We start from the raw sequence: 15,470 nt of genomic DNA, 5'->3' as shown, positions 1-15,470 counted from the left end.
TTTTGGTGACTCAGTGCTTTGTATCCCCTTTTGGACAGCTGGCATACACAGCCCTTCCTTATATTTATCCCCAATCCCCCCTTTCCACCTTCCACTTGCCCAATTCTGTCTTTTGGAACAATACAGAATGTCTATTCTTTGTATCACGCCAGCACATCAAACAATTGAATGGCAGCTGACAGGTGAAAAAGGTTCTCACGGAACACAAGCCTCCACATTCTGTTCTGATTGCCTTTAGTTCTTCCTTCCTTTCTCTCTCTGGCTGACCGCTTTTCTTCTTTCTTTCTTTCAGCTAGAGAAAACACAACCCAAGGGACACGGGTAAGTGCTGGGGTGAGAACACAAAGGGCCTTGACCTCTGCTGTGTAACAACCGCAAAAGGGAAACTATCCATTTTCCTTCCCTACCGTCCCCAGCTCCCTTACCGACCTCGCCTCCCAGATTCTTCCCATTCTGTGTGTTTATGTGTGTATGTGTGTGTGCGATCATTTCTGATCGAATTCTAGCCCCAGCCCTGGGCTCCATTTTCCAGCTGGGGAATGATAGAAAAGAGTGTTTAGTAAGGTTACGTAAACCTCAATTCGGGAAGAGGAGCCTAGCCCAGACGCCTTATCACCAGGTGGATCCAAGATCAGGACCAGACTTAACTTGCCAGACACTCGGGCCCACAGTGCAGGGTGAGCTTCGCGCTCCGGCCACCAGGGGGAGCGCGTGCTCGCCGAGCCAGGTGTCTGCGCAAGGGCGTGGGCGTGGGCGTGGGCGTGGGCGTGGAGATGGGCGAAAGGCTGCTGGGCCTGGCGTCTGGGTACCCGAGGGTCGCGCGGGTCGCGTTCCAGACCATGGACGACAAGTATACCGCTCTGCGGCGGGCCCAGCTGAATCTGGACTTCATCCACGCCAACTCGTGAGTACCCTGGCGTAGCCGGAACGGGGGAGCCTGTCCACACAATGGAGACGTTTGTCCATCTCCTCATTCTACCATCCTGGCCTATCTCTAATGATTTCTCTCCCTAACACACTGACATTTTAAAGATTAAAGTTGCCCTCCAAAGAGTAATTTGTATTTATCGATTCCAGCCGCTGTTGCATCCTGAGTCTTTCTGAAAATGTAACCTCTATGAGGGATAGGAATCTCACATTTTAGTTATTACTAGGGCACTGTTTCTTCTGTCAGGCCGGTAGCCCCTTTGGCTACTCTTTAGGTGTTATATCGAATATTCAGATTGCAGAGGCAGATGACAGAGGTTTTCTTGTCCATCTGTTATTTCCAACAGAGCAAAGCATAGCAGTGAGTGCTGTGTAATTCACAGTGGTATGTTGATTTTTTGGAAACTTTTAGTAATTTGTATTTACTGAAAGTACCGATTGATAGAAAGGATGCAGCAGATCTGAAACCACAGAAATGGAAATGTAAAGAATCCTGGCCTTGCTGCTTGGGAAAAACAGTGTAATTTTTACAGACAACAGAATAAGACAAACAGGCAGTATTCAGCAGATACTTAGTTTATCTTGTTATCATGGAGAATGATTTCAAGCTGGAAAGGATGGTACAAGTAGTTAAAAGTTAACAGGTAGAAGACAAATGAAGAAATAGCAATTTTCAGCAAGTTGAAAAATTATAAGCTGAGTGCTGGAAAGACTGTGAATTTTATCTTAGAAAAGTTCCTCAGCCTCAGTTTTGCATAGTTTCTAGAGCTATTGCTCCCCAACCCCCCCCATACTACCCCATTATCAGTTGGTGGTCTGGTAACTTAACAACAAAAGTGACAGCAGCGTGAAGCCACAGCAACAAAATCAGATACAAATTGGCATAGTCTCAGCTCCCAGAGATAAAATTCTTATCTGAGACTGGCCTCAGTAAAAACAGGAGTGATTTTTTATTCCTCCTTTGCTTCACCCCCACATCCAATCCATCAATCATCAAGTCCTCTTCATGCCACCTCTGTGTCTCAAATTCATCCATTTCTCCCCATCTCTACTGCCATCTCCCCTCTGGATTTCTCATAGCCTCTAAACTAGGTTCTCTGCTTCCCCTTCTTGCTCCCCTATGATCCGTTTTCCTAAAAGCTGCCAGAGTGAGCTTTTAAAAACTTAAACCAGATATGTCACTCTTCTTTTTAATATTATTTATTTATTTATTTTTATTTTTGACTGCATTGGGTCTTCGTTGCTGCGTGCGGGCTTTCTCTAGTTGCGGTGAGCTGGGGCTACTCTTTGTTGTGGTGTGCAGGCTTCTCATTGCGGTGGCTTTTCTTGTTGCGGAGCACGGGCTCTAGGCGCGTGGGCTTCAGTAGTTGTGGCATGTGGGCTCAGTAGTTGTGGCTTACGGACCTAGTTGCTCCACGGCATGTGGGATCTTCCCGGACCAGGGCTCAAACCCGTGTCCCCTGCGTTGGCAGGCGGATTCTTAACCACTGAGTCACCAGGGAAGCCCCAAGGTGTGTCACTTTTCTTAAGACATGATAGTGGTTTCCAGTTGCATGGGGACCAAGTATGAGCTCTTAACCATGGAGTAGGAAGCACTGCACGACCTGGCCATCCCATGTCTTGCTGTGATCTCCCCGTTTTACCATAGCCAGAGCAGACTGGCCTGCTTGGCTCTTTTCTGCTTCAAGGTCTTTGCACCTCCTGCTCTTGCTGGAGCATTTTCACTCCAGTTCTGCAAGGGACTGAGCTCTTATCTTTCAGGGTTCAGCTTATGTCTTCTGTGAAGAAAGGCTTTCCCTTCCTCACCAGTTACTCTTCCCCATACCTCTTTCTTAGTAGCATTGAATCATAATCTGTGTTTTCATCTTTATATGTTTGTTTACTTGTATATTTTTCACATCCCCCACTAACTTGAGCCCGTAAAGTGTAAAGAACATGTCTGCCCACATTGGCACATAGCAGGCAGTCAGTAAAAATCTCAAGTGAAATGGTACAGAAGCTTATATGGCATTTTTGGCGGGGGGATCAGAATGATTGCAGTTACTTTCCTGAAGGATTGTTTAGAAAGGCTTGTGGTTTGAAGTGCTGCTTTTGTAAAGCATGTCACCGACACTTTTCTTTTGCTCTGTTCTAGATTTTTAAGTACTAACTTTCTTTTGAGTGAAGGACACCTGTTTGCAATAATTGCATTTAGTAGGTTTATGCTTTTTTTCACGAACAGTGAATATTTATTAAAAGGCAGCTATTTTATAAGAGCAGCTAAGCTCAGAAATCAGAGACATCTGATGTCTGCCATTAAAGGAGTTAGTTCTACTGTAGGGTATAATTAAGAGTCAAATGAATGGTGCACTAAGCAATTAGGATAGTGGTTCGCAAACTTGTCTCTTCATTAGAAGCGTAGTAGGTTTATTCTGATGACGAATTTGAAAGCTGACTGGAGTCGAGAGACCCCTCATCAGCATGTGTTTATAGTTTAAAATTCCAAAAATAGATATATGTGTATATTTTTTTAAAATAAATTTTTAGCTAACATATCATCCTGTGGCCTGAGGTATTTGGAGTCGCTGAGACACTGCAGATTATCCTTCCTCCTGTACAAATGAGCAGATGTTTTTTGGTAAATGGTTCTCTCTTGCTTCTGCTACCTGTTTACCAAATATAAAAAGAAAATTGCCTACTGAATCTTACCTTAATGCTGCGATAAGTTTGCTGATTGAAATATCCACAACAACAAACGAAAAGCAAGTGTGGGACCCTGAAGGTGGCTTGATATCACCCCAGAGGAACATTCAGCCTTCAAAGTATAAATAAGGATGGCTATCTAGTGTGTTCTATTGCCCAGGACTTGGCAAGAGGGATACAGGAGAGAGTGACCACTGGTAATCTGTGAGATTATTTAAGGATCAGGGTTGTCCAAGGTGAAAAGATTGCACAGAAAAGTGTAGATTAGTGGTGCAAACAGGGTCCCCTGCCAGTGCCTGTGTCTGCAGATGGAGTCTTAAGGTCTTTCAGTGAGCCTGGATTTTGATCAAGGTTTTTCAGAAGTAATTTGGCCTTAAATAATACAGCTTTAATGAAACATTCTCTAACAAAACTTGAGTAAATGCTTATCAAGCAATTTTAAAATGTCAAAATTTGCTTTAAGTACAGTCAGGTCCTTGAAGTCTTTGTTTTATTAGGAGCAGACAGGATATTTTGGCAATAGTGTTCTTAGCCCTGGCTTTGTCATGTACTTCAGAATCTTGACCATGCTGAGAAAGTAGTTTCTAGAATAACTCCGTAATTGATTATCTGCCTAGAACTGGAGAACATTGTCTGAACGTGTCTTGAACCTTTTACATTGATTACAGAGTTGGTTTAACTTTGGTTTTCCGTCTATTTCTTCATCAGCACCACTCACAGTTTCCTTTTTGGAGCACTGGCTGAATTGCTGGACAATGCAAGGTAAGGATTATGTGTAAACAAAGGTTATTCAAAGGGACAAAGGCATTTTATGACATTAATAAAGTCTAGTCATATTAAGAGATGAAAATACGTTGTCATTTCCCCGCTTGGAATGCTTTGTGACTTGATTTCCTATAAAATCAAGGTATTATAGGAAAAAGAACAGATGAAAGGAGGAATTATTCATCTTTATTCAGTTTGTATTTATGATCATACTTGAAGTGCAGGTAAATTGGACATCTGTTTTTTTTTTTACATCTTTATTGGAGTATAATTGCTTTACAATGGTGTGTTACTTTCTGCTTTATAACAAAGTGAATCAGTTATACATATACATATGTTCCCATATCTCTTCCCTCTTGTGTCTCCCTCTCTCCCACCCTCCCTATCACACTCCTCCAGGTGGTCACAAAGCACCGAGCTGATCTCCCTGTGCTATGCGGCTGCTTCCCACTAGCTATCTACCTTACGTTTGGTAGTGTATATATGTCCATGCCACTCTCTCACTTTGTCCCAGCTTACCCTTCCTCCTCTCCATATCTTCAAGTCCATTCTCTGGTAGGTCTGTGTCTTTATTCCCGTCTTGCCCCTAGATTCTTCATGACCTTTTTTTTTTTTCTTAGATTCCATATATATGTGTTAGCATACGGTATTTGTTTTTCTCTTTCTGACTTACTACACTCTGTATGACAGGCTCTAGGTCCATCCATCTCACTACAAAGAGCTCAATTTTGTTTCTTTTTATGGCTGAGTAATATTCCATTGTATATATGTGCCACGTCTTCTTTATCCATTCATCTGGACATCTGTTTTTGTGTTTATAACCATGTAATAGCAGATATTCATTTGGATTTTATTTGAATTATGTATCAATGTATACTATGTATTGAGAATTTAGATTTGGGTTTGGGCATTTACTGAAATCTGCATCAAAGTGAATTGCATAGTTAAGGAGAAAAGAGCTAAGTGTTGTTGATACCCTGCTGTGTATCAGATCCTGTTCTAAGCTCTTCATGTACAGGTATTAACTCATTATTCTTGACAACAACACTTTGACCTGGGAATCATTATTTGAATTCCCCAGATGTAGAAATTGATGCACAGAGAGGTTAGATGACCTATTCAAGGAGATACAGTTAATATTTGGTAGAGCTAGAATTCAAATTTAGGCTGTCTGGCTACAGAACTCCCTTGCCCCATTTTACTGTCTCTGACAAAGGTATTGATGTTTAAGGAAATCTCTTTAACAATTTAAGACCTGCTCAATAGTGTGTTTGTGAAGGAGTCAGTTTTTCAGCTCGCTGAATGTGGCATTTGATTTTTTTATATTTGTATTTGCCTGTAACAGAAGATTTTGTCACCTTTTCTGCAGAAAGCAAAGTCCACCCAGGGAGTAGTATGCGGTTGTTAGATAAGGGATCTCAGTGGGGAGATCTAAATTCCCTGCCACTGATTGATGACTGTATTACAGCGTTTTGCATTTTCCTTTCGTTTCTGGCCTTTGAAGGGAGGTGACTGAGTGTGACCACAGGGTGTAGTCATTTAACCAGCCATCTAGAACTTCCTGCACAGCCATGCTCAATGCTAAGTAAAAAGTCCCTAGCTCCTCTTTATATGAAACTCTGCAGGACTAATGGAATCACAGTCATCACAAAAAGGGAGGGAAGAGGAGAAAAAGAAATTTGCTTGGTCAGAAGAGCTGTGAATGCAACTTAGGTGGAGCTAACAGAGATGGGGCTACTACACATGAATGTTCACGGTTAGTCTCTGCAGGAATTCAGGGTTTCTACTGTTTGCTTCTGCCCAAAGCTTTGAAGCAAGGCTCCTCCTGTATCCATTAGTCCTCTGTCCTACTCAGTGTCCATTTCCAGCAACTTGACGTCTGTAACTGTGAAAGAACACATCTGTCTCTTTTGCCTACTGTCTTTTCTCCTATAAAGTTGTTTCACTCATTCATTTCAACAAAGGAGGGCAAGTAAAATCAGAATGTAGAAGAAATAGAACAGTGGGAACGGTTTATGGAGTAGAGAGGGTGATTAGCAAAGAAAGATTGACTGCAGACTCAGGGGAGTGAGGGAAATGTGATCAATCAAGCAATTCTTCAAGCAGCATTTGTAAACTGGCAGCCCCCGAACAAGTCCAGCCTGTCTCATGTTTATTTGACTCATACTGAAGGTTTGCACAATATTTATAAAAAAAGAAAGGAAGGAATTGTTTGTAAAGTTTGAGAAACATGAGGTGCCACATAAAAGAATTTGGATCCCATGCTTTTTTTGTGTTTTTTTAAAGATTAGACGTACCAACCTTGAGGCTGCCTTCCTCAATGGGATCAGGTGTGTAGCAGGTGCACTCTTGGGACCAGCCTGTGTTTTCAGCTTTGCCATTGCCAGTGTTCCTCACGGCCAGCTTGAACTCTTCAGCTCCTCTGTCTTCAGGGCACACTGAAGTTTGTCACCGCTGCTTAGATGCTAGTAATTGACAGCAAATGAAGCTATTTAACAGACTTACGCGAGATGCTTGCTTGGTCTTACAGAGGTCTTCATAAAGTCCCTGTGTTACTCTAAGACGTTATTTTATATCATTGTATTCAAGATTTTGATGATTTCCTGGAGTTGTCAAAATTAGAACTGGAAGGTATTAAAAGAATGTTGTGGAAAGAGGAGGAAAAAATGTGACGGGATAGGAAGGGGTTGTTAGGGGACTCTTCCTGATACAACACGTGTTCAGAGAGAAAGTAACTGGGCTCAAGTACAAAGCTTATTATGAAATGTCTTAATATGCTGTAAAGGTAAATGACTGTTCTTTGTCTCATCCCATGGAATTTTTCTATGAAGAAACTGTTTCTATGAAAAAAACCGTTCAGTACAGTGGCGTTTATTGAGCAATTATTGTATACATGGTACTTTGTATAACGTGTAATTATACAATGGAGATAATGATACCTGTGTGTCATGGGTCTGTGGTAAGGATTAGAAGGGAAGGTTTAATATTTATTTGTCACATGGATAATGCCCAAGAAATGACAGTGGTAACCCCAGAATTTCTTTAGAGGAGGCACTTAGAAGCAGCAGTTGGCTAGAGGAAGGAGCTAAGGGGCCAACTTTGTAGAACAGGTACATTGTACCTACTCCAATTTATCTGGGGTAGTTTTGGGTCAGGACTGATGGAAATTTTGGGAGACACTCAGATTTTCCCATCAGAGTCCCACTGGTTGTTATTATTCTGAGCTTCCTTCTAGACTCTTCCTTCCCTCAACATACCCACTTCCTCGTCAGCTAAGCCCTCATTGTCCTTCTCCTTTCTCTCACAGCCTTCATGTGGAAACCAGGATCTTCTGGCTCTTTCTCCTTTCCTTTTAAAGTTTCTACTTTAAAAAGTAATTTAAGAAAATACATAAATAATATCTGTGAATTGTAGAAAACTAAGAAAATAAGAAAAAAAGAAAAGGCACCAGTAACCTCATCATTTGTGGGGAGGGGGTGTCCAGCATACTTCTCTGTGCAAGACCAAATATTAAATATTTTCACCTTTGTAGGCCATATGTTCTCTGTTGAAACTACCCAACTCTACTATTGTAGTGTGAAGGCAGACTATAAGCAATAGGTAAATGACAATATGTAAATAAACGGTCATGGTTGTGTTCCCGTAACTTTATTCACAAAAACAGCTGGTGGGCCCATAGATCATAGATTGTCAACCCCTGACCTAGAGAAAACCACTGTTAACATTTGATTTCTTTCCTTACAGATATGCACATGAATATCATATATGTTCTTTAAAAATGTGATTATATGGTACACAGTACTTAGTAATTTTCTTTTTCTTTTTGTACTAAAATATATCATGAACGTCTTCATATGACTTCTGGATTATTCTCCAACCATTTTTTATGTTCATATCCATTTTCTTGAGCTTCTTGTGTAACTACCACTAAATTCCATCTCTTCTTTTAAATTTCTGAGTTTCAGGCTATGTAATATTCTCAAATTACAAGTGATCATAGGTCTTAGTCTACAAATGCAGGGTGAAACATTTTAGTGTTTTTAAAGCAATTTAAGCAGATTTCTCCATTGTTTGCTATCTGACAGTAGATCATATGTCACATGAGCAATTCAGATTAATGTAATTTTTAAAAATACAATTTCATACTGAAGCAGTATTTTTATATTGTTTTCAGAGATGCAGGGGCTGCAAGACTGGATGTGTTTTCAGGTGAGCAGATTTGCTTTCTCCTTTTTTCTTCTAATGGAAAAGCCTGTAGTTATTTTGATTTTCTTTTATTTCATGAAAATCAAACCACATTCTATAGATTTTTAATGTAATCTAACTGCTTTGTGAGTTCAGTGACCCCATGGGGAGCCAGGTTGAGAACAATATACTCTTTGAGTGAAATTGTTCACTTGTTAGAGGACTCATTTACAAAATTAGATCTTCCAGGGTTTTGTGAAAGCATCAGTGATTTGGAGCAGTCAATTTGTCTGCCACGAGACAACAGTTTTATTTTAAAATGCATATTAACTTAATGGTTATTCATAATTAAGTATACATCATTCCCAACATATCACAGTTTTAAAGTGTGTAAGTGAATGTGTAGTATGAATGTTTGAAGGCTATGAAATTCAAACCAAGCATGTTTTCTTTACTGACTTCATTTCCAGTCACCAAGTATTTATTGCACTTATTAGTTCATTTCACTGAATATGATGCAGAGGAAGTTAGGTTTTGTGATCCAGTCCTGTAGTTAACACTACCTGGAGAAATGCCTATGGTGTTAAAACTGATCCCCAACCCAGATTCTATCAGCTCTTCTGTAAATATTGGCTGTTGGTCACAGGCCAGAGAATGTGGTCCATGATATAAAGTCTTATCATTATTTAAAAAGCAACTCAGTTCAATTCAGTTTTCTAAATGTTTTAAGATTTTGTGCTAGGTGGGTGCTTCTGGTTCACGAGGGAGAGAGACATGGACATCTTGAGAGATTTGAAGAAACATAATAAATGACACTCTTCTTCCCTTTCTACTCCCAGGTTCTGAGAAGTTTGAGAAATCAAATAAGAGAGTAGTCTTCATTGCTGATAAATGCTAGGTTGGAGTGTGGAGCTTAGTGTGGGAGAGCATCAGGCACTCGCCCACCTAGTGGAGTCACGCTCTCTGCAGGCAGCTCGCTCTCAGAGGGAACAGGAGAGATCTGAGCAGAACCTTCTTAAGTTACTTTTCCCCAAATTACTAGTCAGATGAGTGAGCTCACTGCTTCAGGGAAAAAATGGTCAAAGTACAGAGAAGGGCTCCTTTACTACTGCTGATTGAACTCCATTCTGCATAGAAGGAAATGCCAGTAGTGGAGAAAGGGTGGTCTTTCCATATATATATCCAATTATATAAGAGTAAAAGAGAATAAGCATCTCTTGCCTAGGAGAGACTCAAAGCATAGTGGGAACACAGAGAAAGAACACCCCATATTAAAGAGCCAGGGCTTGAAATATGGATGTGATTTTTGTCAGGTAGTGTAGGAAGAAAAGAATAGTCCTGTCTGAGGAGTTATTGTGAAAAAAAGAATGGAGGTAGACTAGTTCAGAGACTCATTCATTTATTCAATAACAATTTACTGGGTATCTATTATGAATGAGCCAAGCAGTTTTTCTAGGTGCTGGGGATAGAGCAATGAGTAAAGTGTTTGATTAAGCCTGTGCCCTCATGGAACCTGCATTCTAATGAGGAAAGACAGACAATAAAGAAGTGAGCAAATAAATAATATACCAGGTCACGATAAGTGCTAAAAAGAAACAAAGCATAGTGGGATAAGAGAACAGAGAGGAATGGGAAAGATGTACTATTTTTCACATGGTGCTCATGGAAAGTTGCTCTAAATAGGTGATATACCAGCAAAGACCTAAATGACATGAGGCGGTGAGCCATGTATATATTTGGAGAAAAAGCATCCAGGAGACAATGATGGGGCTTGGTTGACTAGAGCTAAGTGTTAGAGCCAAATGGATGAGCACCTTGAATACCATACTTTTTGTTTGTTTCTTTTTCTGTAGCCAGTGAACCATTAAAGAGTTTTGAGCAATGTCAGTTGGCAAATTATTCAATAGAAATGTGCTCTTTTCTTTTTAAAGAAAGATACTCTAGCAAGAGCATACAGGATGGTTTGTAGCTGGTCTGTAGAAGTGTGAAAGAATGATAGCAGGGAAGTGGGGCTATGGATGATCTACACAAGATTTTATGAGGATTTGAACGAAGGCAGTGGTCCTAGCAGTGGAGGAAGGAGAAAAGATTCGAGCTGAATTTCATAAAAAGCACACATATTATTGAAGGGTTGAAGGGTTGAGAAGAATTATCTGGAATCACAGAAAGTACAACAACTGTGATCAGAATTCACACATTATGTTCTTTTGGGTTTGTGCAAGACATCAGGGCATGGCAGTATTTACTTCACCCCCCTTTCTTTAGCACTTGGCATTGTCACAAAAAATAAAAAAGAGTCTTTGCAATTTGATTTGAAAGGGGCACTTCTTTCTTTATTTAGGTAATATGTGTTATTGCAGCAAACCACAATATGGCTATCAACTTTTTATTGCAGCAAACCACAATATGGCTATCAACCTAGCAAACTGATTTTTCTTCAGAAAATAAATAAATAAACTAGGGCCAGGGCTTATGCACCGATAGAATTGGTATGGGGGTACATAATTAATCTAAGCATTGGACTAGTTTTTAAATTATTTACTGAGGCATGTGAATTACTTTCCAGTCTTAAGTTTTCTTCAAGTAACTTGAGGGCTATAAAATTCAAACTGAATATGTTTAGCCATGAATGTTTTATCTTTCTGTGTGTATTATTCTAGTAAACATGGATATACATTCAGTACATATTTTTAGTGCTTACCAAGTGGCAGGCACTGGGCCAAGTGCTGAGTACATACAGTGCCTGCTTTTAAGGAATTGGCATCCTAGTAAAGGGATCTGTGGAAAATATTGTGTGCAGCTTCACTTTTATGGGTAGAAGGCCGTTGAGCTTTCATCATATCTCTGAGGCAACTGAGTCCCAAAACGTGGAAGAACCACTAGTCTGAAAGAGAAATAGATGCATGAACAGGTATTTGAATATACTTTGAAAAGTGGGAAACACAGATTAGAAAGGCAGCATTCATTATGGGCACCTGATGATGTGGAAGGATTAGGAAGGCTTCCTAGAAGAAATCATGTATGAACTAGAGACCTAAAGGGAAAATAGGCCTTAACCTAGAAAATCAAGGATGGAAAGGACGAAGGAGAAGAATGTATAGTCGCTTGAATCTGGAGAGAACATAGGACGCCCTGATGGTGTTGAAGAAATGTTTGAGATGTTCAGGATTAGTCCCAGGTGGTTATTTGTGTGGAAGTGGAAGAGTGCAGTATGGGCAGGGGAGGGGATGACAAGAGATGAGCTTGGAGGGGTTCTTCAGAGAAACAGAACCAATAGTAGATAGATATCTCTCCCTGCCCCTTTCTCTCTCTCTCTCTCTCTCTCTCTCTCTCTCTCTCTCTCTCTCTCTCTCTCTCTCTCTCTCTGTCAGTCTCTCTCATTCTATCTATGGATATACATATAGTAGAGAGGGAGGAAGAGGAAGATTATTTTAAGAAGCTGGCTCCCATGATTGTGCGGGCTGGCAGGTGTGGAATCTGTAGGGCAGCTGGCAGGTTGGAAATCCAGGTCAGAGTTGACGTTACAGTCTTGAGTTCTAAATCTTCAGGCAAGCCAGCAGCCTGGAAACTCAAGCAGGGTTTCTGTGTTGCAGTCTTGAGACAGAAAATTGCTGTTTCTTTGGGAAACCTCAGTCTTTGCCTTTACGGCCTGTAACTGATTGGATGAGGCTGACCCACATTATAGAGGGTATCTGCTTTACTTACAATTAGCTGATTATAAATGTTAATTGTATCCACAAGTACTTTCATAGCAACATCGAGTTGACCAAACAATTGGACACCACAGCTTAGCCAAGTTGACACATAAAATTCACCACCACAGAGAGGTTGGAGGGTCAGGTGATGAAAGGCAAGCTAGATTTGTTAACTGGTTGGGTTGCACACTGTGGGCAGTGGGTAGTCATGCAAGGGTTATAAGCAGGAGAGGGGTGAACTGCATGACTGGCTGCAGACTCTCGGCTTGCTATGATTTGTGGGAGCAAGAAGTGGGGGAGCTGCTACTGGAATCCAGAAGAGAGGGGTGGTTTCCTGAACTAAGGCAGTGTCATGGGGATGGAGAAAGTGGCCAGATTTGAGAGATGTGAGGAGGTGGAATGGAGAAGACATGTCTACATGGGTGGAAGAGGTGGAGAACTTGATCTTGAGGCTTTGACTTGGGCAGCTGAAGCCTAATAGCAGAGAGATGCCATTTATTGAGCAGGACATACCGGAAGGAGGAGGCAGTCTGCTTGGGGAGAAGGTGCTGTGGTTTGTTTCGGACATGCATGCTTAATGGTTAGTAGAAATCGATCTGAAATACATAATTTTAAGGAATTGAAACAACCAAGGCCAAGCCTCTGAGTGGGTACTTGGGGAACGTTAAATTTTGAGGCTGTAATTGTCTGCAGGCCTTCATGGGAATTTATAGAAAAATTAAGCACTCTATTAAGACTCTTGGGAATTTTGAGCCTTTCCCACCTAGTCACCAAAGAAATGCCCTGCTTTCTTACGTGAGAACTATATACCAAGAGCTGCAAAATCAACTGTTGCAACTTCACAGGCTGAGGCTTGTGTTAGGTGGTTCCCAGTTCTGATAAACCTTAGGATAATAGGGAGGAGTTTTTATTGCTAAACTGCATCCAAGACCAATTAATTTAGAATATATCCCGGTGATTCAAATGTGCAGCCAAGGTTGAGAACTATCGCATTGTGCAAAGAACTCAACAAGAGTTGAACAGTGGAGAAGTGTCAGCCTTAGTCAGGGGACAGCTGAACGGAGCAAATACCTAAAGTGGGGAGGAATATTGTGACACAGAAGTTGAGGTAAGCAGACCAGAGGACCAGGTAGGGAGAAGAACTGGGGAAATGAGATGGTAGGGAAGATTCAAAGGGTTTGTAAACAGGAGGTGAATTAGAGAGAGGAGGGGGGATTACAAGTGGACACGTGAGCATAAAATTATGAACCCAGAAAACTTGGGTATGATTTTTAGATATGTATATATAGATTATTTTGAACATTTAAAAAATGTAGATTAGAGGTGACCATTGAACCCAGAGTTGACTTAACTGATGTGCTAGAAATGAATCTGTAAGGATGGAGTTAGTAAATCCATGGCTGCCTGGGGATGGGGTCGGGGGTGACAGGGCATGGGAGGGGCAGAAGGCAGAGACTACAAGGGCCACCAGGAAACACCTGGGGTGATGGTCATGTTCACTATCCTGATAGTGGTGATGGTTCCACAGGTATTTACATATGTCAAAATGTGTCACATTGTACACTTTAAACGTGTAGCTCTTTTGTGTGTAAGCTATTTCTCAATAAAGTTGTTATGTTAACAAAAAAAAGAGAGAGGTGTGCTAGAATTCACGTATCCAAATGTTGAAATTACTTCAAGAGCCAGATTACAAACTGTGCATTAACATTACTCTCATTACTTTTAGTTACACCTTCAAAATTTTTTAAACAAGAGATTATATTATGTAATTTAATATCTCTTAATCATCAAAATTGACTCCAAATAACTTAGCTATTTTCAAAAATCAAATACATTTTCAAGAGGCAAATATTTGCTGCCACTAAGAAGCATGCACAAATGGCTCTTATGGGAATTAGCTACTTGGAAGAGAGCCTGATGAATTTAATAAGAATGACCTGGATTGACTTTAGAATTAGTGCTTTGATGGAAGGGCATCAGGATTGATCAATTTGATAGAGGGATCCTGGGGCCACATCACTGGCTACCTTTATTCCCTCCCCCAGGGAGAAAATACCTGAAGTTTAAAGGACCAGTCAGATTCCAGAACAGGGCATGTCATGCTGTATACATAATTTATTAATATGTACATGTTTTATGTTAATTTAAAGCCTTTTTGTTGCATGATTGTTTTCCCCCTGCAGTTTCTCATGAAACTGTAGCCAAGATGCCTTTCTGAGCTTTATCCTTGTGTCATAACTCTGTCACTCAGTGGCTGCATTTGAGGAGGACAAATAATTATGTGAGCAGCATGACTGTCTGATGAACAAATTAAGCCCACTATTTATTAGTAATAACTGCTTTCTCTTACAGTGGATAATGAAGAACTGCAGGGTGGATTCATGTTGTGCTTCCTGGATGATGGATGTGGTATGAGCCCTGGTAAGTGAATTATCTAGATTCCTACCTGGCTGTTAGAACAAACAGCCTGAAAACCTATAAAATAAATAAAAATAAATTGAGATATATATATATATAAACAAGTATGGAGCTATTAGGGAAAATAAACCCCAGACTTAACATATTGTTGAGCTTTTTAGCTTTAAATATTCCAGCTGACAGAGTAAATTCACTGTAACCATCTAAAGCAAGACCAAAAGTGAATGTAAATCAATATTGCCAGAAAAATGACAGGCACAGGGCACAGATTTCTTGTAAGGAGCAGCATCTGGGAATGAATGGAAAACAAACACAGACTGTGAGATTGTCCTTAACACACCCTTCAGGTACTGCTTGCAAGAGACCCGAGGCAGTTTCCAGTGTCTTTAGGCTATTTAAAATTTTTTGTTGAACCTTGAGGTAGAGGTCACCTCTCCTTGTTTTTAGCAGTTTGTGTTTTTTCCCTGCACATTCAAAGGTTTAGTTGCTTCTTGAATGTTCTCAGCGTAGTGAAAACACCTACAATGCATTGCATGATTATCTTCGTATCTTCAAGGCTAGCAAAAGACAGCACAGAGTAGGTACATAATATTGTTTGCTGTGGAATTGAGATGTTATTCCTTCAGATAAAGGATTTGCATGAATTGGGATACCTTATCCCTGAATTCTTATAACACTTGTGTATGTCCCTCAAGCTAGGCTTTTTGACCATAGATTTAACAAACAGTGAGGGAGTTCAAATAATATGGTAGTGTTCTGGTCAGTTCCACACCAGAGGAAAGAATGATCATCGGTGCT

The 15,470-nt window shown here is 40.5% G+C and overlaps 1 protein-coding gene across 1 annotated transcript in view; it reads left to right on the top strand.

The window, feature by feature from the left end:
• Positions 1-579: 579 nt before the first annotated feature.
• Positions 580-15,470, top strand: part of MORC1 (MORC family CW-type zinc finger 1) — a gene marked incomplete at its 5' end in the record, with an annotated part of 179,692 nt that continues 164,801 nt past the window's right edge. Inside the window, 6 exon segments of the mRNA XM_089909893.1 lie at positions 580-678; positions 680-825; positions 827-904; positions 4,318-4,371; positions 8,549-8,583; positions 14,607-14,675. Coding sequence (XP_089766019.1) covers positions 580-678; positions 680-825; positions 827-904; positions 4,318-4,371; positions 8,549-8,583; positions 14,607-14,675 — 481 coding nt within the window.

This window comes from Delphinapterus leucas, chromosome 4, assembly GCF_059928025.1.
Source record: "Delphinapterus leucas isolate spDelLeu-1000000601 "Yukka" chromosome 4, BTC_Dleu_Yukka2, whole genome shotgun sequence".
NCBI classification, from domain to species: Eukaryota; Metazoa; Chordata; class Mammalia; order Artiodactyla; family Monodontidae; genus Delphinapterus; species Delphinapterus leucas.
The sequence above is the reverse complement of the archived record's forward strand: the minus strand, read 5'-3'. Positions and strand labels throughout refer to the sequence as shown.